At 42.8% G+C, this 27,531-nt stretch overlaps 1 protein-coding gene across 1 annotated transcript; it reads right to left on the bottom strand.

Moving 5' to 3' along the window:
* Positions 1–1,922: 1,922 nt before the first annotated feature.
* Positions 1,923–27,531, bottom strand: rhoca (ras homolog family member Ca). The gene is made up of 5 exons (XM_021609267.3): positions 27,286–27,531; positions 12,592–12,749; positions 10,417–10,537; positions 6,426–6,556; positions 1,923–5,354 (listed from the first exon to the last, which is right to left on the bottom strand). Exons 2-5 carry the CDS (start codon positions 12,745–12,747, stop codon positions 5,181–5,183), a joined length of 582 nt encoding a protein of 193 aa, XP_021464942.1. The 5' UTR covers positions 12,748–12,749; positions 27,286–27,531; the 3' UTR covers positions 1,923–5,180.

Here is a 27,531-nt window from a genome sequence, read left to right as displayed (position 1 = left end):
GGAGGTCTGGATTTGGAGTCACACACAAGTGGAAAACCACACTACAGGCTGATCCAACTTTGATGTAATGTCCTTAAAACAAGTCAAAATGAGGCTCAGTAGTGTGTGTAGCCTCCACGTGCCTGTATGACCTCCCTACAACTCCTGGGCATGCTCCTGATGAGGTGACGGATGGTCTCCTGAGGGATCTCCTCCCAGACCTGGACTAAAGCATCCGCCAACTCCTGGATAGTCTGTGGTGCAATGTTGCGTTGGTGGATGGAGCGAGACATGATGTCCCAGATGTGCTCAATTGGATTCAGGTCTGGGTAACGGGCAGGCCAGTCCATAGCATCAATGCCTTCCTCTTGCAGGAACTGCTGACACACTCCAGCCACATGAGGTCTAGCATTGTCTTGCATTAGGAGGAACCCAGGGCCAACCACACCAGCATATGGTCTCACAAGGGGTCTGAGGATCTCATCTCGGTACCTAATGGCAGTCAGGCTACTTCTGGCGAGCATGTGGAGGGCTGTGCGGCCCCCCAATGAAATGCCACCCCACACCATGACTGACCCACTGCCAAACCGGTCATGCTGGAGGATGTTGCAGGCAGCAGAACGTTCTCCACGGCGTCTCCAGACTGTCACGTCTGTCACATGTGCTCAGTGTGAACCTGCTTTCATCTGTGAAGAGCACAGGGCGCCAGTGGCGAATTTGCCAAACTTGGGTGTTCTCTGGCAAATGCCAAACATCCTGCACAGTGTTGGGCTGTAAGCACGACTCCCACCTGTGGACGTCGGGCCCTCATACCACCCTCATGGAGTCTGTTTCTGACCGTTTGAGCAGACATATGCACATTTGTGGCCTGCTGGAGGTCATTTTGCAGGGCTCTGGCAGTGCTCCTCCTTGCATAAAGGCGGAGGTAGCGGTCCTGCTGCTGGGTTGTTGCCCTTCTACGGCCTCCTCCACGTCTCCTGATGTACTGGCCTGTCTCCTGGTAGCGCCTCCATGCGCTGGACACTACGCCGACAGACACAGCAAACCTTCTTGCCACATCTCGCATTGATGTGCCATCCTGGATGAGCTGCACTACCTGAGCCACTTGGGTGGGTTGTAGACTCCGTCTCATGCTACCACTAGAGTGGAAGCACCGCCAGCATTCAAAAGTGACCAAAACATCAGCCAGGAAGCATAGGAACTGAGAAGTGATCTGTGGTCCCCACCTGCAGAATCACTCCTTTATTGGGGGTGTCTTGCTAAATGCCTATAATTTCCACCTGTTGTCTATTCCATTTGCACAACAGCATGTGAAATTTGTCAATCAGTGTTGCTTCCTAAGTGGACAGTTTGATTTCACAGAAGTGTGCTTGACTCGGAGTTACATTGTGTTGTTTAAGTGTTCCCTTTATTTTTTTGAGCAGTGTATATTTTGGAAAGGTATGTCTCGATGGATGATTGAAATTGTTGCTCAGCAGAAACTGGATGAAATCTTCAGCCTGACTAGTTAGCTGTTTTGTTATAGGAAATGTCCCACTGACAAGTGACCAATGGAAACCTACACATACCTACTACTTAAGGCAGTATCTCCTCAGAGCATATGATGGGAGTGTATTTAATAATCAAAATGCATATATTTTCTGCTTGTGGTAATGTATTTTTATACCGCCACTGTATTTTCAGTATGCCGACAATTGAAGTACTACATTTTAGATACAGTACTATGATGACTATTGGATCAGTGTCACTTGGTCTAACATTCATGTTTCAGTCGCTCAGGAATCTATAACCATGTACTTACTGTAAGTTCATATCGCACTACTAACTCCCTAAACTGAAGCAGTGGCTGCTAAACTGGAAAACAGGCAATAAATGATTTTGGATTCTCACCTAGCTTTCATCATCTGTGTGTAAAATGGAACAACTGGAATAGTGAGGCAGTGTATAATCTCGTCTCAAAAATAGTTTATTAACATTGTTCGTGTTCACTTTAATCAAACATCCACTACATCACTTTCCGTTTAAGCATTATTACAATGAGCTTTCTTATAGAAATCTGGATTGTTATTTTTAGATACTTCCAGAAAGAGGAGTTAGACACTGAGCAGATAAAAGCTGTTCCCATAGTGGAGCAACTGCTGCAGAGACCATAGTTTCACTCATGCAGACACCGACATAATAGAAGACAAGATTAGGTTTTGTAGTAGCGTGATCTAGGTTTAGTAGCAGCGTACACAAAACAGCAGTCTACATGCTTATCTTGATATGTAGTTTGCCTTCTGCTTTGGGGTGGGGGTTGGTTGTAACATTATGCTGGACATATAGTCTTGCAAATGCTTTGTTTAGATGTCCTAGAATTCCTTGGCATTTAGGTTGGCGTAAAATGTCTGACATCTTAAAAGTTGCCGTCCTTTTCATGGGTTGGCGACATGGAAACACTGTTTAAACATACACCTATGCAAAAAAGGTAATATGGTAACAAAATGGCAAATGTCATAAGTTCCATTTTGTGTAGTCAAACATACTCCTGAAGGGACAAACTCATATTTCCTTGGAGCTTCACCCCTGAACAGTCACAATATTGGGTGATACTGGGACACCGCTTATGAACACCGCCCGGTTTCTGTCTGCTTGAACGTAAAGTCATTTTCCTACCACAGTAGAAGCTCTGTTAACATGGACGACTTGGCCAGCAGAGGGCTCGGTCAATCGAACCAGCTAATATTTTTTTCATTGGCATTGTGGAATACATGTTATCGCTAGCATCACACACACACCAGGTTGCATGCAACCCTTTAAACCTGTCATGTGACATTGCTGATGGACATTTGGAAAGTTGATCCCTGTTTGGTTGGACAGACCGGTTTATGGACACAGGCAGAAGAACGACAGACACAAACCAGGAGAAATAGGAACGCTGTGAAGAATCAGTAGAGAAAGGCTCATCGGGCTCCCGCTAGACAAATGGTCAACATCATAGGATACAAAAGAGTAAACTTAAATTGACATTTCCACTTCCATGCAAGTGAAATGTCTAACCTAGTCCAAGCAATACAGAAAATAGAGATCAAGCATATTAGAGTGGTGTAATGTTGGAGCCATGGTGGACACAAGTAAAAAGTGTAATGGAAATAGGTGGTTAAAAAGCTAAAGAACGAGAGGAGCCCGAATACAGTATATTCCAGCGCCAGTCTCAGGCATGCTATAGCTCCAGTGGTGTTCCATTACGTAAATCAAGTCAAATGACAAAACAGTGAAAGAAAAACGCAGCCTAGGTTGACCAGTGACTTCAGCAACCCCGATGCATTTTATTGTTCTCAGCAGTGCAATATAAAAAATAAAAAAAAGACAGAAGACAAGAAATCATGTCCGAATGCAAAAGTAATTTCCAACTCTGTAGCACACCCTCCAAACGTTACTGTTAACGTAACACAGTGCAGAGCACGTCATTTTAGCTGTGCGACAGGTAGGGAGAGAGAATTGTGTGGCAGCCAACAGAAGTCTCTCTCTCTCTCAAAAAAAATAATTCAGGTCTTGCCTTCTTGTCAAATAGCGCCAAGCCAGAACAAACTGAGAATTGATAAACCAGTTCCTGAAAAATCAGGCAAAGCACACTGGGAGTTTCCTTCCTCAAATGAAATTACAATCAACCACCAGGCTGAAGAGATCTCATCTATGGATGATCAAATTCTAACTGGGGTTTCAACCAGGTATGTTTTGCGGAACGCTATGGCAAAGTGTACCTTGAAAAAAACACTCTTAATTTGTCAAGCATCATTTCCCCCTGACATTCTTTATGGCTGGGTGAGTGAGTGCTGGGAGTGTTGAACTTTGTGTAACATGACAGAGGTGTCAAAGTTGACTGGCTGTGGCGTGTTGGCATTGAGCAACCGGTCCAGTCTCTGCTCGGCTCTCGGGGAAGGGAACGCTAAAGTCGCACAGGTTACCAGGAAAGAGAAGGCACTGAAAAACACTCATGTGGCTCCTCAGAATGCAGTCAGACTGGAAATCCGCAGGCCAGTCAACCCTGACAGGATCTCGAGGCAGGATCCACCAGTCAGTCAGTCCCCCACATACCCCAGTAGCTCCAGCCTTGTGACAAATACATTGGCATTCTCATTCTAAAAAGAGGATTGTGTCAACTCATACAAACCTACTGTAGCTACTGTAGACCATGCTCCCCTAATCATCATGCGACACCTGTTTTAACTTGTCACGTCCTGGTGTGGTGGTACTTTAAAGTCATGCTAGCTTCTGTTTATGTGGGATATTCAAGCATCTCTGTACAGGTGTTCAATCCAGACCTTATTTGAGGGGAGGATGGACTTCTCTGCACACATATCTGTAGGGTCATGTTACAGTGCCATGAGGTGCTCCGACCACCCCCGGGGGGTGGGGACTGATTTCAGTCAATACGGACTAGCTGATGCTTTCTCCTAAGTAAAATTAACTTTGAAGTTGTTTCTTGCGGCTAGTTGTCGACAGCCCTCAAAGCCTAGGTTACATGCAGCAAAGCTCAGATTGCATTACAATACATACTGTGTATAATTAACGTGGGGAGGCCCTCCGCTCCCCTGCTAGTGAGTTGACCAACAGGTCAGGAGGAGCATTACTTAGTGGTATGCAAGGACTTGAAAAATAACTTTTTTTAAAAGGCACTGGTTCTAAAGAGCAAAACCTCTCCCCTGGAAAGTAGACCCTCTTACCATAGAATCTATGCTAGCGGACAGGACGGGTTACAAATGAACAAGAGTTTGGGTGAGTCCTGATTACAACAGTGTGCATGTTGACAACACAAGCTCTGTTGACCGACTGTTTGTACAGGCCCAGGGAAGGACAGCCAAATATTTTTGCATACAAATACATGTGCATTTATTATCTTCTCAAAAGCGACAGGGGGGGAAAAAAAGACGGCTGTGGAAAAACTAGACGAAAGACAGTGTACCCATTGCATGGAATAAGCTTAACAAACAAAAACAAAGCTGAGAAGTTTAAACACTAATTTCTAACCTGTGTTACAGACCAGTCCTTTTCCTTGTTATTTTACGTTCAGCACTTTCGGCCGCCAACCTCTTTAGCGTGAAATGAGATACAGTACAAAGATGCCATTTGGTAAAAGGTCAGTCCTGCGTATATATATATATATATATATATATATATATTGTTGTTTTGTCAGTTGACGACTGAGGTCTTCCTCCTCCTCACAACAGCAGGCAGGCACCCCTCTTCTTGCGCTTGCGCACCTGCAGCGCCGCCCTGGTGGCCATCTCAAAAACCTCCCTCACGCCATCCTTTGTCTTGGCTGAACACTCCAGGTAGCCAAAGGCACTGATACGGTTAGCCATGTCCCGGCCTTCCTCTGGCTTCACTGGCTCCTACAGGGTAAACAGACAGGGTGTTAAAACTGGTGTGACCATGAATGTATGTACACACACACACACACCTAAGCAGTGTGAATTTACCAACAACATTCATGGGACACTTATACCATCAAGACTATAAAAACACAATGTAAAATGTATTTATCCCAGTGCATGTAGCCTACTGTGTGTAGGTTGTATCACCCCCCCCTGATCTAGATTTATGCTTGACTACAGAACACATCAACCCTGGGAAATAGCATGACTCCACTGCCTGGGTACAACATAGCCACCACCAATGTTACTTTTAACATCACGCTAAAACACTTAAAAGTGATGACTTGTGGGGATCGTAATCCTCTCTCACACCCTCTTTGTTACACAGTTCCCTGCACTCTGAGAGAAAGAAACGGCTGACAGAGTCAGAGGGCTTTGTAACCCCCCCCCATCACCAACTGGACCTGGAGACTAGTACCACACAGACAGTAGGCCTACACAGAGACACAGACAGAGAACATGCCGTCATGCAACGTACTGTCTGCCGTCGATTAGAACCCGCATTGAGAAGAGGAAGACACTTCAGACTAAACAAACAAGCTAATCAGTGACTTGTAACTTCTAGGAGCTGTTGCTCCTCCCCCATGCCAGGCAGAGCAAAATCAGGCCCAGTCATTTCAGACCTGTCAAGCTACGTGTTTTTTTTAAAGAAAGCAAGGGATGCCAGTGACTCGAGTCAAAACAGCCTTTTCCTGAAAAGTTTTCCACAGTCTAATCAGTGATGACATTGGTCACTCAACCACCATCTTAGTTTGGCTGGTTATCTAGCCTCACATATCCTGAAACAATGACTCAACTTAAAGGGGAACACTAATACCCTTTGACAAATTGTAGTCTTAAAATGTTATCCCTTCCAGAGGCCTAGTTGAGGACACCAGCCACATCTAAAAAAGTGTTGGCTAGATATAAGATTAGACCGACTACTTTATCCAACCCTTTCAGATTTATAGCAGTACTTCCTACCTATGGGTTAGGGGTCTGTTTGAGGGTTTTGTGCAGTACACTCAGTATGGAACTATGGTACGGTACCTGCTTCATCTTGGCCAGCTCCCTCCGTGTGTGTTCGTCGTTCCTCAGGTCCTTCTTGTTGCCCACCAGGATGATTGGAACGTTGGGGCAGAAGTGCTTCACCTCAGGGGTCCACTTCTCCGGGATGTTTTCTACCAGAGGAAGAAGCAAGTAGATATTTCAGAGATACTTATGGGCAGTGGCGACCCATCATTCAGGGCAGAGCCTTTTTTTTAGCAAAAGATGTTTTGGACATTTGGGGGCTTGCCTGTTTTGCATGTTAATTCGGCATTAACATTTTTAACACATCAGTTTGCAAACAATGTAAATATATAAACTCAGCAAAAAAAAGAAACGTCCTTTTTCAGGACCCTGCCTTTCAAAGATAATTAATAAAAACCCAAATAACTTCACAGATCTTCATTGTAAAGGGTATAAACACCGTTTCCCCATGCTTGTTCAATAAACCATAAACAATTAATGAACATGCACCTGTGGAACGGTAGTTAAGACTAACAGCTTACAGACGGTAGGCAATTAAGGTCACAATTATAACAACTTAGGACACTAAAGAGGCCTTTCTACTGACTCTGGAAAAACACCAAAAGAAAGATGCCCAGGGTCCCTGCTCATCTGTGTGAACGTGCCTTAGGCATGCTGCAAGGAGGCATGAGGACTGCAGATGTGGCCAGGGCAATAAATTGCAATGTCCGTACTGTGAGACGCCTAAGACAGCGTTACAGGGAGACAGGACAGACAGCTGATCATCCACGCAGTGGCAGAACACGTGTAACAACGGCACAGGATCGGTATATCCGTACAACACACCTGCCGGACAGGTACAGGATGGCAACAACAACTGCCTGAGTTACACCAGGAACGCACAATCCCTCCATCAGTGCTCAGACTGTCCGCAATAGGCTGAGAGGCTGGACTGAGGGCTTGCAGACCGGTTGTAAGGCAGGTCCTCACCAGACATCACCGGCAACAACGTCACCACCTATGGGCACAAACCCACCGTCGCTGGACCAGACAGGACTGGCAGAAAGTGCTCTTCTCTGATGAGTCGCGGTTGTATTTCACCAGGGGTGATGGTCGGATTTGCGTTTATCGTCGAAGGAATGAGCGTTACGCCGAGGCCTGTACTCTGGAGCGGGATTGACTTGGAGGTGGATGGTTCGTCATGGTCTGGGCCGGTGTGTCACAGCATCATCGGACTGAGCTTGTTGTCATTGTAGGCAATAACGCTGTGCGTTACAGAGAAGACATCCTTCTCCCTCATGTGGTACCCTTCCTGCAGGCTCATCCTGACATGACCCTCCAGCATGACAATGCCACCAGCCATACTGCTTGTTCTGTGTGTGATTTCCTGTAAGACAGGAATGTCAGTGTTCTGCCATGGCCAGGGAAGAGCCTGGATCTCAATCCCATTGAGCACGTCTGGGACCTGTTGGATAGGAGGGTGAGGGCCATTGGCCACAGATAAAATGACATCAAATTGCACATGTACAGTAGCTTTGATTGGACTGATCATGTCAACATCATACTTTCAAAATCCTAGCTAGCAGTCATCATGAATCAAGTCAACAAATCGACTGGCAAATCCTTTTCATATGAAGATAAATAATGAAGAGATATTATCATCGGCCATTACACAGCAAGATGGAAATAGGAAGTGAGCACAGCACAAGCTGAGTCCAAAAATGTATTGTATGCTGCTGCTTAAATTATGTAATTTGCCAGGGAGATATGTATACCATAGCTAAGAAAGTAATACTAAGTGTATGTTGTGTAGTAAGCTGTTAGTAGCCCATGTGCCTCACACTAATCATTTGGTCCCTTTTCCCCTCTTAATTTCACCAACTGTTCTGACTTGGTGGTGCACATGTAGCCTGTATTAGAGAAATGTAATCATTGAATATTCTAAGAGCTTTCATTGTCTGCATTTTTAAAAAGAGGCATTAAATGAGGCAGAATTAACTGTTTTGCTGCCAGACAAGGCTCTGCTGATAGCCAGGTGTAGCGGTGGTATGATGTTGGGACAGCAAACCTAAGTTTGTGGGCACCGTTTGTCACTGTTAGTGTGATTCATGTAGAGTTGTGTGTTGTGTAGTGGCTTTGCTGGCATGCATACATTTTATATTTCATTGTCCCACTAAGATGTGCATGCTAAAACCGCTACTGCTTATGGGACAATGACTGGAGAAAGAGCTCAGCAGACATGTTCATACACAGAGTTCAGATTAGGTCCATGCAGATCATTTATCCCACTTGACACCCTATACGGTGCATTCGGAAAGTATTCAGACCCTTTCACTTTTTCCACATTTTGTTACAGCCTTATTCTAAAATGGAATAAATTAATTGTCTCCCTCAAATCTACACACAATACCCCAATACTGACAAAGCAAAAACAGGTTTTTAGAAATGTTTTTACATTTATTAAAAATAAAACAGAAATACCTTATTTACATAAGTACTCAGACCCTTTTGCTATGAGACATGAAATTGAGCATCCTGTTTCCATTGACTATCCTTGAGATGTTTCTACAACTTGGAGTCCACCTGTGGTAAATTTAATTGATTGGACAGGATTTGGAAACGCACACACCTGTCTATATAAAGCTCCCACAGTTGACAATGCATGTCAGAGCAAAAACCAAGCCACGAGGTCAAAGGAATTGTCCGTAGAGCTCAGAGACAGGATTGTGTCGAGGCACAGATCTGGGGAAGGGTACCAAAAATGTCTGCAACATTTAAGGTCCTCAAGAACACAGTGGCCTCCATCATTCTTAAATGGAAGTAGTCTGGAACCACCAAGACTCGTCCTAGAGCTGGCCGCCCGGCCGAACTGAGCAATCGGGTGAGAAGGGCATTGATCAGGGAGGTGACCAAGAACCTAATGGTCACTGACAGAGCTCCTCTGTGGAGATGGGAGAACCTTCCAGAAGGACAACCATCTCTGCAGCACTCCACCAATCAGGCCTTTATGGTAGAGTGGCCTGACAGAAGCCACTCCTCAGTAAAAGGCATGACAGCCCGTTTGAAGTTTGCCAAAAGTCACCCAAAGGACTTTGACCATGAGAAACAAGATTATCCGATTATATAAAACCAAGATTGAACTCTTTGGCCTGAATGCCATGCGTCAATCTGGAGGAAACCAGGCACCGTGCATCACCTAGAAAATACCATCCCTGTGGTGAAGCATGGTGGTGGCAGCATCATGCTGTATGGATGTTTTTCAGTGGCAGGGATTGGGAGACTAGTCAAGATTGAGGGAAAGATGAACAGAGCGAAGTACAGAGAGATCCTTGGTGGAAACCTGCTCCAGAGCGCTCAGGAACTCAGACTGGGGTGAAGGTTCACCCTCCACAGGATAGCGACCCTAAGCACACAGCCAAGACAACACAGGAGTGGCTTCGGGACAAGTCTCTGAATGTCCTTGAGTGGCCCATCCAGAGGCCAGACTTGAACCCGATCGAACATCTCTGGAGAGACCTGAAAACAGCTGTGCAGCGATGCTCCCCATCCAATCTGACAGATCTTGAGAGAATCTGCAGAGAAGAACAGGAGAAACTCCCCAAATAAAGGTGTGCCAAGCTTGTAGCATCATACCCACAAAGACTTGAGGCTGTTATCACTGCCAAAGGTTATTCAACAAAGTACTGAATAGAGGGTCTGAATACTTATTCAAATGTTTTTTTTTTTTTTTTTTTTTTTTTAATCTCCCAATTTTTGCTTTGTCATTATGGGGTATTGTGTGAAGATTGATGAGGGGGAAAACTATTTAATCCATTTTATAATAAGGCTATAACGTAACAAAATGTGGAAAAAGTGAAGGGGTCTGAATACTTTCCAAATCCACTGTATAAAACTGATACACACACTGTCACAGTCACTTCCAGTTGACATTAAAACAACTTAGACAAGTGCATTTGGAAATCAAAACATCAGAGAAATCAGCAACAGAGTGTCCCTGGACTAGAAATAAGCTTTTCTTCTGGTAATTTACCTAAACTGTCAGGGCTGTCGATAGAGAAGCACATGAGGATGACATCAGTGTCGGGGTAGGAGAGAGGCCTCAACCTGTCGTAGTCCTCCTGGCCGGCTGTATCCCACAGCGCCAGCTCCACCTAAAACACGCCACATAAGAAGAGAAGAGGAAGGGTCAGGACTTCGCAGATAGTCAAAATGGCTGCTCTTAAAAAAAAAAAAAAAAAAAAAGGCTCAATCTTTCTGAAGCAAATCTCTCTCAGAAACCCGAGAGTCCTATTTTTGATATGATGTTGATTAATAGATTCTGCGAGAGATGCATGTTCAGATGAGCAAAAAGAAACAAAGCAAAATAAAAACGCACTTAACCATCCATGGTCACTAAATAACGGTGATAGGAGCGCCATGACTGGGCTGGGCAGTGTCGGGCTAACAGCAGTGGAGCAAAGTGCTGGCACATCTTTTACTGTGGAAATCATTACAAGATACTGTAGCTGTAATTTTGTTTTCACCATGTTCTCATAGGGAAATGTAAAACACCATCAAAACTGGAAACAGTCATGCCTTAGAAACCGCTAATAATGACTAATATGATTCAGAGCAGTGTTTCAGTTTCACTGTTCCTCCCAAATGGCATCCTGTTCCCTGTATAGTTCACACTGCGTCCTGGCCAAAAGTAGTGGGAATAGTGTGTCATTTGGGATGCAGAAATACTGTATCTCTGAGAAATCTCTCAAGTGATGCGGCAGGAATTTGGAGTACGATTTGCATATGACACACTCGAGGTGTGAAGTCGTAGCAGGTTAACGTCTTTTGGCGGCCGTGAAACTAGCAGTGATAACCATGATGACGAACACCACTATTAGGAGTGGCTTCGTCATAGCTCTGGTCTTGGGGAGAGAGAGAAAGCAGTGCAGCAGCTAACGACTGGCCGTTTGTCTCAGTCTACGGACAGGTTTTCACAGGGATGCAGAGAGGAGGCATGGTGGCTTTATCCCATCACACCACTGATTAATTCCATTAGGGAAATCAGGTGATTAAGGAGAATCTAACCAGATACATTCTGTTCCTCTGGGGAGTAAACCAGAGCAACTACATTACAGTCTGCTGGATTCTACAACTGAATCATAATATTCTGCCACAACTTGCTCTTTTACTCTATACATGATTTATGCACTATTTGGAAAGAAAGAAAAAAAAAGAAAGAAAAAGTCCAATGTCTTTGAGAGGAGGAGCCTGTCCTTCATACATCTAGTCAAAAGGTTAGTAACACAACTTTGTATGACTACAGTACACACACATTCAACCATCCCAAAATAGCAGCTATAGCAGAGGTTTGTAGGCCGGGTGGGAGAGGGAGGCTACATACTCCTGGCATGAGCAATGGGGTTAGGAGCCATATCCCCTCTGGACACACTGACTGACTGCACAGCACAAGGTTTTGAAATATATTTATTTTTTAAAGGGCTATATTTAGAACTGGGCCCGGCCCCGCCCACTGAAGGTGAGAGAAGGAGATTACCATTCTCCCTGAAGGAAAATAAGATTTAAATGTTGACTGTGGCGACTATATACTGAGAACACCGATCTTATCCACACCAAATTAAAGTGGGGGTAATTCTGGGGGCGCAGCCCCCTGGGAGAGCTAAGCTGAATGGGGGGCTGGGAGGTGGCACGATCCACAACAACCACACTTGGATCCCTGACTTTGTGTATTTCCTGTACAGAAGATAACAGTACATCAACCCCTCCCCCACCTGCCTGTTGCTCCCCCAGAGCAGGAAATGAGAGCCGTTTATCGGGCTGAGGGGCAGTCTACAGGGGGTGGGGAATTGCCAGTGGACAACCATGTTCCCAGTCGGTGCAGGAAGCCCAGGAGTAGTCATTTCCTGTTTTGCCAGGCTGTGATCCTGTGCTGGTCAGCACAGGAGAACAAAGACCATTGACATAACATCCCATCTGCTGTGGAGGGGCCCTGGCCTCCAGAACACAGCTAGGCTACGCCCCATAACTAAGAGCCCTGCGTCACTCCCACTACACTCCATAACAAGACCGTTTGTTAACCAAAGCCTTATGATATAGGTTTACTGTGTGGGTTGGCTGTATGGTTCATGTGTATGAAGACTTTACATTTAAGTATGGATCATTTCTGTATTTTTTTGAAAATGTATTTCCTGGATGGTAGTCTACACACCTGTTTGCCATCAACCTCGATGTCAGCGATGTAGTTCTCGAACACTGTGGGCACGTAGACCTCGGGGAACTGGTCTTTACTGAAGACGATGAGAAGACAAGTCTTTCCACAGGCTCCATCCCCTACGATCACCAGCTTCTTCCTAATGGCTGCCATTACTGTGGAGAAAAAAAAGCAGGGAACACTTTACATTCACGTCACTGGATTTTCACAAAACGTCGACAACCCTAATAACCTGTTGGGTTGTATAAAAAGTCAATATACTCAGCGAGAGAATCGAGCCGGGAAACCTGTCAGGGAATAAGAGTGTGATAAGGAAGCAAGATGTAGCTAGGCTTAGTTCTGTTCTACCCCTGAAACAAAGTATTTTTTTTATTTTTTATTACAAGTATTCGGACAACGGACACCATGAAATCCCATTTCTAAAAGGAGGCTGTTTGATCTCCAAGTGGGGGGGACGAGAGAGAGGGATGAGGCAAGCTGGGACAGGGAGGAATGTTGTGTTCCATCAGCCCATTCACTGACTCCGACCTACTTGTTTCCTACTATGGTCCGTCAGTGGAAAGGCAGGCAGCACGCGGAAAGGCATCCGGGAAACTATAAGTGCTACTCCAGCTGTTTCCTTAAACTATTACAAACAATATATTGTTTCTTCTCTGTCCCTGTCCCTCTTAAATTGCCCTGGGTACCTACATTTCATCAGTAGGGTATAGAGTCACTTTTGAAATGTGTGTTATTTTTTATTTATAATGTGATTTTCCTGTGTGTGTTTTATATATATATTTTCACACTATGAGGTTGGACTAATACCGTGAAACTTATGAGAATGCCCTTTTAGTTCCAAAAAAGCTGTTTGAAAACACCGGCTGAAATCTGCATGTTTTGTTGGGATGGAGTTTTAGCCTGCCTGGTGACCCAGTAAATTAGGCATAGTTAATAGACCAATAAGAAAAGAGTTCCAAACCTCTCTGCCAATAACAGCTAGTGTTCAGTTTTCCCCTCCCCAACTCCTAGACAGTCCTAGCAAAATTCTTGCTTGAGAAATGCTCTTTGCTAAGATGCTGTTTTGTCTTTGTTTTTAAATAAAAAAAATGGTCAAAAATAAATGTAAAAGAAATCACAGTAAGGTACTTAAAATGCTGGTTGTGTGAAACACCAGTCAGTTTCAGAATAACTCAGACAAAGAGAGCGAGAGAGTGATGCCCTGCCGCTGACCAGATCCCAGTGCTGTGTGGGATAAACGTCCTTGATAAACGAGGCGCCTGAGAGGAAAGCAGAACAGCTATGCATAGTCATTTGGCTGCCTCCTACTCTGCTTTACCGAAAGCAGAGAAAGTATTGGACATACATACATCATATTCTATTCATCATGCCTTCTAGCAAAACAATTATATTCTCCTCCTGTGTTCTCTCCTGCTTGGCTGTCAGGAAACTAAGTCTAATTCACACGACACCAGATGCCGCTGAGTAGAGATAAGATTCAGACAAGCAATAAATCTGTCTAGATAATGGGGGGGGGGGGGGGGGGGGGGGGTGGCACAATATATAATCTATCAAATGACTGACTTGTATTAAGGTATGGAGGTTTCCCACCCCACACTGACAGCTCTGTGAACCACAGATTAACTCCCAAGTCAGATAGCAAACCGGGCTGGACAGGAGAAGGACCAAAACACTGGATGGGCCTGAGACTGAGGCCAAGCAAGTGGGAGAGGAGACAAGAGCACCAAGCCAGGCTCCCGAAGCTCACCCTGTGAAACAAAACAATCCACTTCCTGTGCTGGGGTACTGTGGTGGGGAGGGGCCCTTGGCTGCTGCCCTATTTGTACAGGCCTCCATGGAGTCGAGGAGAGTGCTGCCAAAGACTAAACACACACAAAACCCTCCTCTCTTTGCACACCACTAAATGATAAAGACAGTGACTGCATACATGGGCCCTTAGTGTCCAAGAATCACTAACAACCATTAAGGAACATCTTGAATTGAAAAAGGTTATAATTCTTATATTTCCATGTAGACAACATCCATTACACACACCTTTTTAAATGGCAGGCTTATGATGTTGCTGACAATTAGTGTTAAACACAATGCACTGGATCAGTAACACAGTAGAAGATAGACGAGCCACTGTACTCTCCCTTTTCTATTCCGTCATCAAATTCAGACAATTACCCAACAAGTTACTGGGACAGCCACCAATTTAATACAACAGAACCATCTGCAGAATGTGAAAAGGATAAGCCATCAATCCGGTCTTACTCATCCCACTTCCCACTAGGGGTAATGACCCACAAACTCATTTGCTAAAAAAAGAAATGAGCTTGATCCTCCTCTCCGGAGGCAAAATGGAGTAAAGTACGCCAAAATATTCTCTCAGTTGAGGAAGTTACAGTTCCTCCCTGAAATCACTGCACTAGACATCCAGAGAATTAGTCATATGACGGGTCACTACTAACTATAGACTACACCTAAAACGCAACATGTTGGCACCATGTTAAATAAACTGAAATAAGACCCCAGAAGTGTTCCATGAGCACAAAAAGCAAATTTCTCTCAAATGGTCTGCACAAATGTGTTTACATCCCTGTTAGTGAGCATTTCTCCTTCTCCAAGATAGTCCATCCACCTGACTGAGGTGTGTCATATCAAGAAACTGGTTAAACAGAACCCTGTGCTGGGACAATAAAAGGCCACTAAAAATGTGCAGTTGTCACACAACACAATGTCACAGATGTCTCAAGTTGAGGGAGTGTGCAATTGGTATGATGACAGCAGGAATGTCCAACAGAGGTGTTGCCAGAGAATGTAATGTTCATTTCTCTACCATAAGCCATCACCAACATTGTTTTAGAGAATTTGTCCGTATGTCCAACCGGCCTCACAACCGCAGACCACGTATAACCACGCCAGCCCAGGACCTCCACCTGCAGGATCATCTGAGACTGGTTTGCAATAAATCTGTTTTGTGGGGGGGGGGGAAGAAACTAATACGGATTGGCTGGGCCTGGCTTCCCAGTAGATTAGAGCCTAATGAATTTATTTCAATTGAATGATTTCCTTATATGAACTGTATCTGAGTAGAATTGTTGAGATATAAAACAATTAAACACTGAGAAATATGTTTGGCACATCAAAGGTCGCAGTACCGATTCGCAATACATATAGAAACGTGAGATACATATCGAAATGTGAGAATTGAAATGCATATCGTATCAGCACCTAAATATCATATCGTGAGGCCCCTGGCAATTCCCAGCCCTAATGTGTAACCTTGAAAATATATATATATATTTAAAACAATGATACAGAAATATATTTGTATTCGCTGGGACAGCAGCCATGTTTTAATTCAACTAACATACCATTGAGACATATCCAGGTGTACATGTAAATATGGAGGGATATGTAGACCTTCGTTAATACCATATTGACAGAGGCCATAACACCGGGAGCTGTTTGTTATTCTCAGTTAAAATGTCAATGTTGGTAAAAGACACTTTCTCAAAACAAGAAAGAGGCTGTTGAGGTACAAAACAAGCTACTTTTCCAGGTATATATATATATATATATCATTCAGCACTGAAGGACTGCTTGAATTTATGCATCTACACAGTGTACAAAACTGAATATTAGGAAGGTGTTCTTAATGTTTTGTATACATACGTATTCATGGATGCCAGGTTTCCCCCGCCCCAAAAAGACAGACTAAAAAGATACAGTACCAGCCAAGTTTGGACACACCTACTCATTCAAGGGTTTCTTTATTTTTTAAAGACTATGTTCTACATTGTAGAACAGTGAAGACATCACAAGTATGAGACAACACATATGGAATCATGTAGTACCCAGAAAAAAAAGTTAAAATCAAAATATGCTTTTCCAACAGGTTTGAAGGAGTTCCCACATATGCTGAGCATTTGTTAGCTCAGCATTATGACACCATTAACAAGTCTCTTATTATTGGTGTCCTTTAATGGTTTCTTTACAGCAATTAGACCATGAAAGCCTGATTCACGCAGTCTCCCCTGAACAGTTGATGTTGAGATGTGTCTGTTACTTGAACTCTGAAGCATTTATTTGGGTTGCAATTTCCGAGGCTGGTAACTAATGAATGTATCCTCTGCAGCAGAGGTAACTCTGGGTCTTCCATTCCTGTGGCGGTCTCATGAGAGCCAGTTTCATCATAGCACTTGACGCTTTTTGCGACTGCACTTGAAGCAACTTTCAAAGTTCTTGAAATTTTCAGAATTGACTGACCTTCATGTCTTAAAGTAATGATGGACTGTCGTTTCTCTTTGCTTATTTGAGTAGTTCTTGCCATAATATGGACTTGGTCTTTTACCAAAAAGGGTTATCTTCTGTATACCACCCCTACCTTGTTACAACACAACTGATTGGCTCAAACACAATGAGGAAAGAAATGCCACAAAATAACACAAGGCACACCTGTAAATTGAAATGCATTCCAGGTGACTACCTCATCATGCTGGTTGAGAGAATCCAAGAGTGTGGAAAGCTGTCAAGGCAAAGGGTGGCTACTTTAAAGAATCTCAAATATAAAATATTTTGATTTATTTACCACTTCTTTGGTTACTACATGGTTCCATATGGGACATCTTCACTATTATTCTACAATGTTGAAAATAGTACAAATAACGGAAAACCCTTGAAAGAGTAGGTGTCCAAACTTTTGACTGTTTCACTCACACTTTTTCTGATGAGATAGATTCAGCCTCTAGAAAATGAAAAAAAAAGATACATATTTTTTTTCCTTCCTTCAATTTGCAAGAGGCTGAATGTATCTCACCAGAAAAAGCATCCTAGTGAGCGAAACAGCACCCTTCTGTATGTGTAGGCCATCTGATATAGCCATCTGATAATGTCTGGTCAAAAAGAGTATGATATTGTTGCCGCCTGTAGCATTGAATGCAAGGGAAGCTAGCAAACATTTGGCCTACCTTCATAAATAAAAGTATTAAATAATAGCCAATCAGCACTGAGATAAATTGAGTGAGCTCAACTATGGATGGTCCTGGTGCACCCCAAAAAAATATTTGTAAAAGGAAGCCAGTTTGGATTTGGCTTCGCACCAATCACATTCCATCAACCGCAATAAGTAATTGACAGAAACAACTTGAATTGTTGCATCTGGTTGTTGTCGTCCGGTGGATAGCTAGCTAAAATGGTCCCTTTCCTAAATGGATGGAGAAAGAGATTTGGACTTGTGGTTTTACTCAATTATCTGTACTGGCCAATGATTATAAGGTGGATTCTGATCAAACCATATATTTATACATTGGGCCCCTGGCTTGAGAGAATGGAAGTTAAATATGTAGAAGGCTAATGTTACCTAGCTAATGTTGCCCACCAAAAAAGGAAGCTGGGCTAGCAAACAAGCTTATTAGCCAGGCAGCGTAGGACAACAAAATAAAAGTGTGTATGGTATGACAGTCATAGACCATTTCGGCAACATGAAAGAGGATGGCATTGGCGTTTCTCTAGTAGGGTGAGTCAACATGTTTTTCTAGTTGCATAAATGTGCACCCACACACACAAACACACCAGAAGCATGGACAGACACATATTTAGCTTACGTTGATTGGACTAAATAGTTTTTGGTATATTTTAGTTGTCACAGTATTAGGCTAAGCATAGGTGATTTGATGATGTTGAAATGGTGTTGGAATAGTGGAGGCAGCTCCTGTTCTTTGCTACTTGCGGTAACTCTGTCGTTCTAAATCAATGGTTTAGTAGTACAAAAATGTTGGAAACATTCATTTGCTTGACCATGCTGTAGGTCACGTAACTGTTTGTTACATGCAATATGCTTTGTGAACTTCACCGAACAGAGGTCGCTCTCCGGTTTTGTGCTGAAACAAGGTGTGGTTGAATGTATTCTGCCACTGTCTTACTATTGTCTTGGCCTTAGGCCTATGTATCATGGTGGCAAGGCATATGAACTAACAGGTTATAAAGTAAACAACGCAATTATCACAACAAGTAGGTTGTAATATGGCTTTTCCCTCCCCTGGTCTAGCTTCCCCAGTGATTTTACCCCAGCTACTGCCTACATCTAACCTAATATTTGGTAATACACATCATGCATGACCAGAGAAGGAAACAGGGTCATATTTAAGTTCAGGTGAAACTAAACCACGCATAAACCAACATCCACCAGGATATCAAGGCCTATAGACCTGTTCAGGGAGCACTAGTCTAGTGTGACACATACAGTATATATTACAAGAGGAGAATGACGCAACTGTGTTTGCGGGAGTGAATCCAATACTAGTAGAACAACCCTCCCACTTCAAGTTAACATTTCACTTTTCGAAAGTTTCCAGAGGCCAAAACCAGTCAGCCAGTAGAAGTTTTGCAACCAGAGCAGTGCGAGTAGTGAGTACTGAGAAAAGTGACCCAGGCACGGTCGGGTGGGGCAGATTCTCAGTCTATTGTAGGAACAATAAACCACACAACACATCAGGAGACCGGCAGTACGGGGTCACACGCACCCGGGGAAAGCTTCTTACAGGAAAATATATCCACTTTTTTGTAATGTGATGACCAAACAGACTTCAGGAGTGGTATAAGTGAAAACACAAGCCATAATCCAAACAGCATTGTTTCAGATCTCTCAACAAGCTACAGTGTGAGAGGTTTCTTATTGTGGCCTACAAGTGCAACATTTTAAGTCAGCTGACATGATCAAAAGGTCATTTCCTGATTAGGAACTCACCAGCAAGTTAAGGAACACAAATAAAACCCTCACAGTTCTAGAGAACTGTGTTTTGTATCCTGTCTGGAAGTCATAGAAATTAAAATGTTACTGGAAAGATTAACATGTTTGACTACATCAGTCAGTATTGACATTTTAAAGGGTTTGTACCAAAATGTACACAATCCATTCTCCACTGCCAGCAAGACTGTAAACTCTCCTTCCAGACTCATATTAAGCATCTCCAATCCAAAATGAAACCTAGAATTGGCTTCCTATTCAGCAACAAAGCCTCCTTCGCTCATGCTGCCCAACATACCCTCGTAAAACTGACTATCCTGCCGATCCTTGACATCGGCGATGTCATTTACAAAATAGCCTCCAACACTCTACTCAGCAAATTGGATGCAGTCTATCACAGTGCCATCCGTTTTGTCACCAAAGCCCCATATACTACCCACCATTGCGACCTGTATGCTCTCGTTGGCTGGTCCTCGCTACATATTCGTCGCCAAACCCACTGGCTCAGGGTCATCTATAAGTCTTTGCTAGGTAAAGCTCGGCCTTAGCTCACTGGTCACCATAGCAACATCCACCTGTAGCATGCGCTCCAGCAGGTATATCTCACTGGTCATCCCCAAAGCAAACACCTCCTTTGGCTGCCTTTCCTTACAGCTCTCTGCAGCAAATGACGAACAAATTGCAAAAAAAATAAAAATTCACTGAGGTTGGAGACTTATCTCCCTCACTAACTTCAAGCATCTTACCGATCGCTGCAGCTGTACACAGCCCCATATTTGTTTTTTCTGTTCTTTTGCACACCAGTATTTCTACTTGCACATCCTCATCTGCACATCTATCACGCCAGTGTCAATTGCTAAATTGTAATTACTTCGCCACTACGGCCTATTTATTGCCTTACTTCATTTGCACACACTGTATATAGACTTTCTATTGCGTTATTGACTGTACGTTTGTTTATCCTATGTGTTTTTGTGTCGCACTGCTTTGCTTTATCTTGGCCAGGTTGCAATTGTAAATGAGAACTTGTTCTCAAATTGGCCTACCTGGTTAAATAAAGGTGAAATATATATATATATTTTTTTAAAGACAGCATAGACCACATGAGGTACACTCACTGCATGGTTTTTGTGTGGGTGGGACAAGCATTAAAGTTGAGGTGACGGCAAAACAACATTTATTTAACCTCTGCGCTCAAGACGATTGTCCCATGTCCTCTGTCACCTAAGCCTATTATAAATGACCAGAGATGACAAAATGGTTCATGATGAGAAGCACATTTATTGTTTGTATTACTGTGGTCCCGATATGCTGATAGTTGACGTAAAAGAGAAAACAAACATGTATTAAGAGTGTGGAAGCAGACAGTTTGGCGCCAAAGGTTTTTGTTGTGAGTTTCCAGTCAATATAGCCAGTCTTTCTTTTCATGCCATTGATGATCAAACATTACTACTGTAGTACATTGGGATAACATGTAACAGTTAAACGTGAAGGTCGGTCATCAGAAATGTCTATGGTTACCATGCATTCCTCGTTTATTGTAGAGTCCTCTGGCTGGAAGTTTCACCGGCAGACGCGTTCCAGAGCGCAGTTAATGAATGGTACGGGTAATGCGGTAGTAGCTTATCCCGGGTTGGCATACATATTTATATCCCTGGTGGTATGCATGCTTAAAAGCATGTGTAGCACCTTTATTGACGTGCGCTTGTAATGATGAATGCATGTTTATCGTCTGTAGCTTGAAATTCATGCATTGCTAATTGAACATCTAATATGGCTGTTTCTCATTGGCTGTTATATTACGGGAAGGGGCTGTCGTTTGTCGAATAGACAGGTAACATGTCGGCACGCTTTGATAGAGCGCTACTTATATATATTTTTTTACTTCATTCGGTTTGTCTGATCAACGCTGTTTGTTATTTTGTAAATATTTGTACAGTGGCCGGCGTTATTTCTTCACTTGCAAATACTGGGCAAGTAAAACCAGATCTACCACTGTTGCCTTCTTAATGTTAAAGTCCAACCCTTGGGTCACTTTTACAGAGCATATCTGAGAAATGGGCTAAAGTTCACAGGTTGGCAGTAACTGTGGCTGCTGTTTTGAGCGCGAGAGCACACAATGACTCAGGTTGGCTCCACCATAACTACCCATCACGTCACATTACACATGCTAACACCACTGGTTATCAGTGTAACTAGGATCAGTCATATCTATCACTAGAGTTTGTATGGCAATAGACTTTGCTCTCTCAAGAGGATAATCACCATGTTACATTTTACTCATTTAGCAGACGCTCTTATCCAGAGCGACTTACAAGTAACCAGAGACTGCTATGGGCCTAAGCGCTACTGTAACTTGAAATGTATTTGCAAAAAAGCTTTAGGCCTAATGATTTTAGGATTTAGGCCCTAGGCTCATAACACACATTGTTTTCCATTTTCAATCAAGCATAGTTAAAGTACCTCTGTCTGGCCATAGAGTTCCCAGGGCTGCCATAGACAAGGCTATTTAGTTTCACCTAAGTTATTTCTCAGTGTAATGATAGTCCTCGTGGTTAGAGAGGAATCCTGGCACTGTGTGTGAAATTAGCATAATATGTGGACTGGAAATGATACATTGTTTCATTCTCAGTCGGTGAATGGGTCTTTTACAATGTCTCCCATACTTTTGGGGCGTACATTTTATACACATACTGGTTCTTTCACCTCCATTTCAATACAGTGTAAGCCTATTTCGCTTACGGGGAACCGTTGATGTAGGAATCGAACAACCACTTCTAGAATTACAAACTTGTGTAAAAGCAAATTCCTAGCCTTGTAATTTCCTTTCCATTCAAGAATCAATGTTTAGAAGAGCAATGACGGACAGATTTTATCCTGATGCTGATTTACTATTAAATGCTTTAGCATTAGGCTCAGGGACAGTGAGACTGACAAGATAGAAAGTAGGGGTCGACCAATTAGGATTTTTCAACGCCGATACCGATAATTGGAGTGCCAAAAAAAGCCAATACTGATTAATCGGACGATTTAAAAAATGTTTTTATTTATAATAATAAACTCAACAATACTGAATGAACACTTATTTTAACTTAATATATCAATAAAAATCCATTTAGCCTCAAATAAATAATGAAACATGTTCAATTTGGTTTAAAATAATGCAAAAACAAAGTGTTGGAGAAGAAAGTAAAAGTGCAATATGCTCCATGTAAAAAAAGCTAACGTTTAAGTTCCTTGCTCAGAACATGAGAACATATGAAAGCTGGTGGTGTCTTTTAACATGAGTCTTCAATATTCCCAGGTAAGAAGTTTTAGGTTGTAGTTATTATAGGAATTATAGGACTATTTCGCTCTATACCATTTGTATTTAATTTACCTTTGACTATTGGATGTTCTTATAGGCACTTTAGTATTGCCAGTGTAACAGTATAGCTTCCGTACCTCTCCTCGCCCCTACCTGGGCTTGAAACAGGAACGCATCAACAACAGCCACCCTCGAAGCATCGTTACCCATCGCTCCCAAAAAGCCACGGCCCTTGCAGAGCAAGGGGAACAACTACTTCAAGGTCTCAGAGCGAGTTATGTCACCGATTGAAACGCTATTAGCGCGCACCCCGCTAACTAGCTAGCCATTTCACATCTGTTACACCAGCCTAATCTCGGGAGTTGATCGGCTTGAAGTTATAAAACAGCTCAATTCTTGAAGCACGGGGAAGAGCTGCTGGCAAACGCACAAAAGTGCTGTTTGAATGAATGCTTACGAGCCTGCTGCTGCCTACCACTGCTCAGTCAGACTGCTCTATCAAATATAAAATCATAGACTTAATTATAACATAACACAGAAATACGAGCCATATGTCATTAATATGGTCAAATCTGGAAACTACCATTTCGAAAACAAAACATTTATTGTTTCAGTGAAATACGGAACCGTTCCGTATTTTATCTAACGGGTGGCATCCATAAGTCTAAATATTCCTGTTACATTGCACAACCTTTAATGTTATGTAAAATTCTGGCAAATTAGTTCGCAACGAGCCAGGCGGCCCAAACTGTTGCATATACCCTGACTCTGCGTGCAATTAACGCAAGAGAAGTGACAATTTCCCTAGTTTAATATTGCCTGCTAACCCGGATTTCTTTTAACCAAATATGCAGGTTTAAAAAAAAAAACTATACCTCTGTGTATTGATTTTAAGAAAGGCATTGATGTTTATGGTTAGGTACATTCGTGCAACGATTGTGCTTTTTTCAAGTCATCCCCCGTTTGGCGAAGTTGGTCTTCACACAGTTCGCAACGAGCCAGGCGGCCCAAACTGCTGCATATACCCTGACTCTGTTGCACAGAACGCAAGAGAAGTGACACAATTTCCCTAGTTAAAATAATTCATGTTAGCAGGCATTATTATCTAAATATGTAGGTTTAAAAATATATACTTGTGTATTTATTTTAAGAAAGGCGTTGATGTTTAGGTACACATTGGTGCAACAGTGCTTTTTTCACAAATGCGCTTGTTAAATAAGTGTTTGGCGAAGTAGGCTATGATTGATTCAATGATAAATTAACAGGCACCACATCGATTATATGCAACGCAGGACAAGCTAGATAAACTAGTAACATCATCAATCATGTGTAGTTAACTAGTTATGTTAAGATGGATTTTTTTCCTAAGATACATTTAATGCTAGCTAGCACCTTACCTTGGCTCCTTGCTGCACTGACGCAGTCTCCTGGTGGAGTGCAATGTAATCGGCCGTGATCGGTGTCCAATAATGCAGATTACCGATTGTTATGAAAACTTGAAATCGGCCATTCCGATTAATCGGTCGACCTCCAATAGAAAGTGTGCTGGTTGATAGATGTCCAGGACATGGCGACCCTGAAAGGTATGCCATTGGCCATCCCACATGTGGAAATGCAGCAGGCTGATCTCTCAAAATAGGAGACCCAGGCTAAACTTGATTAAGGCATATTTTAGACATATTTAAAAAAAAATGTTGAAATTATGGCATGGGATATCATTTTATTTCCATGGCAATTTCCTACCTTCCACTAGGGGCAACAAGCATATTTTATCATCTAGTAGGCTTGCAATGAGCTAGAGCAGCAGGTTCAATCCCAGCGCTAGGCCCACTTTTTTTCACTATCCCAAACACTTAACCACTCAGAATTATTACATAAACTTAACCATCAACTTTAGTTTCAGTATCCCTTTTGCAGTTTGACAGGCAGCTAACATACGCCAAAATATGCCTTAATTATAAACCGGCAACACCCTCCATAATCTAGACGCAACACGGTCCCACACGCATAGTTAAAAACAGCCAGCCATGCCACATCTCTGCTACTGCAGTTGTCACTTTCACTCAACAACTCAGGCAAAGCAGCCCAAACAGGACCAACAGGTCGGCTCTGCAAGCCTTCTATTACAGCTCTACTCTTCAGGAAGAGGGCATAGGCATACAGCCTACATTCCTTTCCAAATCACAGAACAGTCCCAGCCTTAAACCTGGTTCAAATTATTCATAAGCATTCTTAAAATTGCACCGAACGTCAAGCATTTCAATGGGGACGTCCACAACGGAGTTGTATCGCAACGCCCCCTTGCGGTTGAAGGCTCCGTTGCGAGACGGACTTCACATGCCTAGATTATTATTAGATTTTTTTTTTCATCTTCAGTCCAGCCAGAGTCCGTCAAAGACCGGGAAGTTACCAACCACAGAAAATGAAAATATGTGGTTTTCGGCAGTGGCTTTATGGGATAGCTAGCAACTTGTAAACAATTACCCATTCCGATAAGTGAGTAAGTATTATTTTAATAGCAATGTTAAATAATACATATTGGCTGCTAAGCAAATTATATTATATGACTGACTCCCGTTTAAGAATATTATGATGGTAATGACCTTGTTTGATAATTATTAGGTGGAGGACGCTAGCTACAGTGTCTTCAACCTAGCCTAGCTTTGCAGCGAAAGGTAGCTTCACTTGCTATAAATTTAGAGAAATGAACTAACCAAAACATGTTATCACCTGAAATAATAGATTTATCCTGTCTTGAATGAAGAGGTCATATTTTCCAATCTCCCAAAATAAATGTGATCTCTGGCGAGAGACATGCTCTCCTCCATCTTGTGTTACAAACAATACACTTGTCTGTTCAGTAGTGGGGAAACTGGGAGCTCAGAACTCTTAAATGGGAAGTCTCCGACCTCTGACTACAGTGTGTTCAAGAGAACTGGGAACTCTGGGGGGGGACGACGACGACGATCTCCAACTGGGAAAATACATTTTGAATGGTCATCAAACTCAGAATTCCAAAATTGGGGACTCTGGCCTTTTTCTTGAGCTAGAACTTACAGACAAACACACACACACACCCCCCCCCCCAAACACACACACACTTCCCACTTGTCTTGAAAGCACCAAGATAACATATGGTGGTGCAGCGGTCTAAGGTACTGCATCTTAGTGCTAGAGGTGTCACTACAGACACCCTGGTTCGAATCCAGGCTGTATCACAATCCCATAGGCCAGCACACAATAGGCCCAGTGTCGTCCTGATTTGGTCGGTGTAGCTCTTCATTGTAAATATCAATTTGTTCTTAACTGACTTGCCTAGTTAAATAAATGGTGTACATACGTCACGATTTGTACAGGGCGTTAGCCCTTAGCCATGACTAATGCCGCGTTCACGTACTTGTCGGAACTAGAAAAATCAGAAATATTCGACTTGCTAACTGGTTGTAGTTATACACCTGCCACATTCAACTAATCAACTAATCTCCAAGTTCCGACTAGCCTGTGAACGTGGCATTAGCCAACTCAACTCCACGGTTTACGATTGAGTTGAGCAGCAACTAGTGTGGGCAGATTGGAGGGCCGACGTCACAAAATTAAATCATCAAAAACTACGGATTTCAGAACAAACAATAGCACGCAATTAAACAGAACATTGGGTTGTGTAATACTTTTCTGCTAATTTTATTAGGCTGTGGAAATGCCTCTAATAATTTCTTCCCGGCTGAGATAAACTCAAACGCCCTTTCGTTCAGAAATGGCAAACAACTCACCGCCCAGAGATAGGAATTGAAATAATCTACAACAAATAAACTCGACAAGGCCTGCGTGTTTTAAATTAACCGCTTTTCAAAAAAATGTTTTTATTGAAACCTTTCAAATGAACATCAGTGTAATATGAAAAAAATAGGACTTGTTCTCAAAAGACTGATTAGCGAGGTTGCTGCTTTTGAGTTCCGTCAGTAGCCTAGGCATATGCTGCATTCGTAACCAAGTGAGAAGTATGAATTTACCACATATGCCTGGGGGAAAAAAAACACTCGAACGCCCCTCCAACTCGTAATTACTAGTGGCAAACTCATATTGAACTCCCACTTCTCCCGCACGTTGACCTCTTGAATTCAATTACAAAGGATATGACCTAGATAACAGCCTTTAAGGCAGTTAAATGCAACGTAAAAAAAAACAAATCTGTTATTTGAACACTAATTTGTTTACAAACACGATATATGTATTTTTTGTTTATGTTTTAGAAGCTTGTTAGCCAATCAGCCATTCTCAATGATAAATACCAGTGAATGCATCCAACTGGTATTTATGATTTCACAACTGGTAAATTCCCACCTCCCACTTGGTTACAAACGCAGCATAAGAAGCAACAGTGTATCAACAATTACGTCGAAATCAGTGAAACGTTAAAAGGGCCGTGGTACAATAATGAGTAGTTCTGGAATACCCAGGAATAGATTAAACCTAAATCTATAAGAATAAGAAACATAGGCTAACTTGTCGAATGACTAACTATCGCCACAAGCCACCACCTACTTTCCCGGGCCGAAGCAAAGTGGCCTAATCAATTATTTCCAAACGGACAATCCTAGTCCACCCCGCTAACTATAACAATTTAACATGATATTTAAACGAAAGAAATTACCTCTCTTCTGGCCGCTGTTCAGATTTTACTCCCGATTTGCCTTCCTTCTCTCTGGATCGTGACACCCTTGCTGCAGTATTCGGTAAATTAGCCTACATAGAGGGTGCTAAGAAACAGGACAGACAAACATAGGATCCTCCCACCGATCAGGAAAGGCAGTGGTGGCGCTTAATCTCTATTGGTTAGGGACGAGGTGCAGCAGTTGGAATCAGTGAGGTCCCCTCCCTTTCCACGGTCAAAAATAAT

The sequence above is a fragment of the Oncorhynchus mykiss genome, chromosome 7 (assembly GCF_057628025.1).
Source record: "Oncorhynchus mykiss isolate SJ-2025 chromosome 7, ASM5762802v1, whole genome shotgun sequence".
NCBI lineage: Eukaryota > Metazoa > Chordata > Actinopteri > Salmoniformes > Salmonidae > Oncorhynchus > Oncorhynchus mykiss.
Note: the sequence above shows the minus strand (reverse complement) of the source record. Positions and strands in the feature narration are given on the sequence as shown.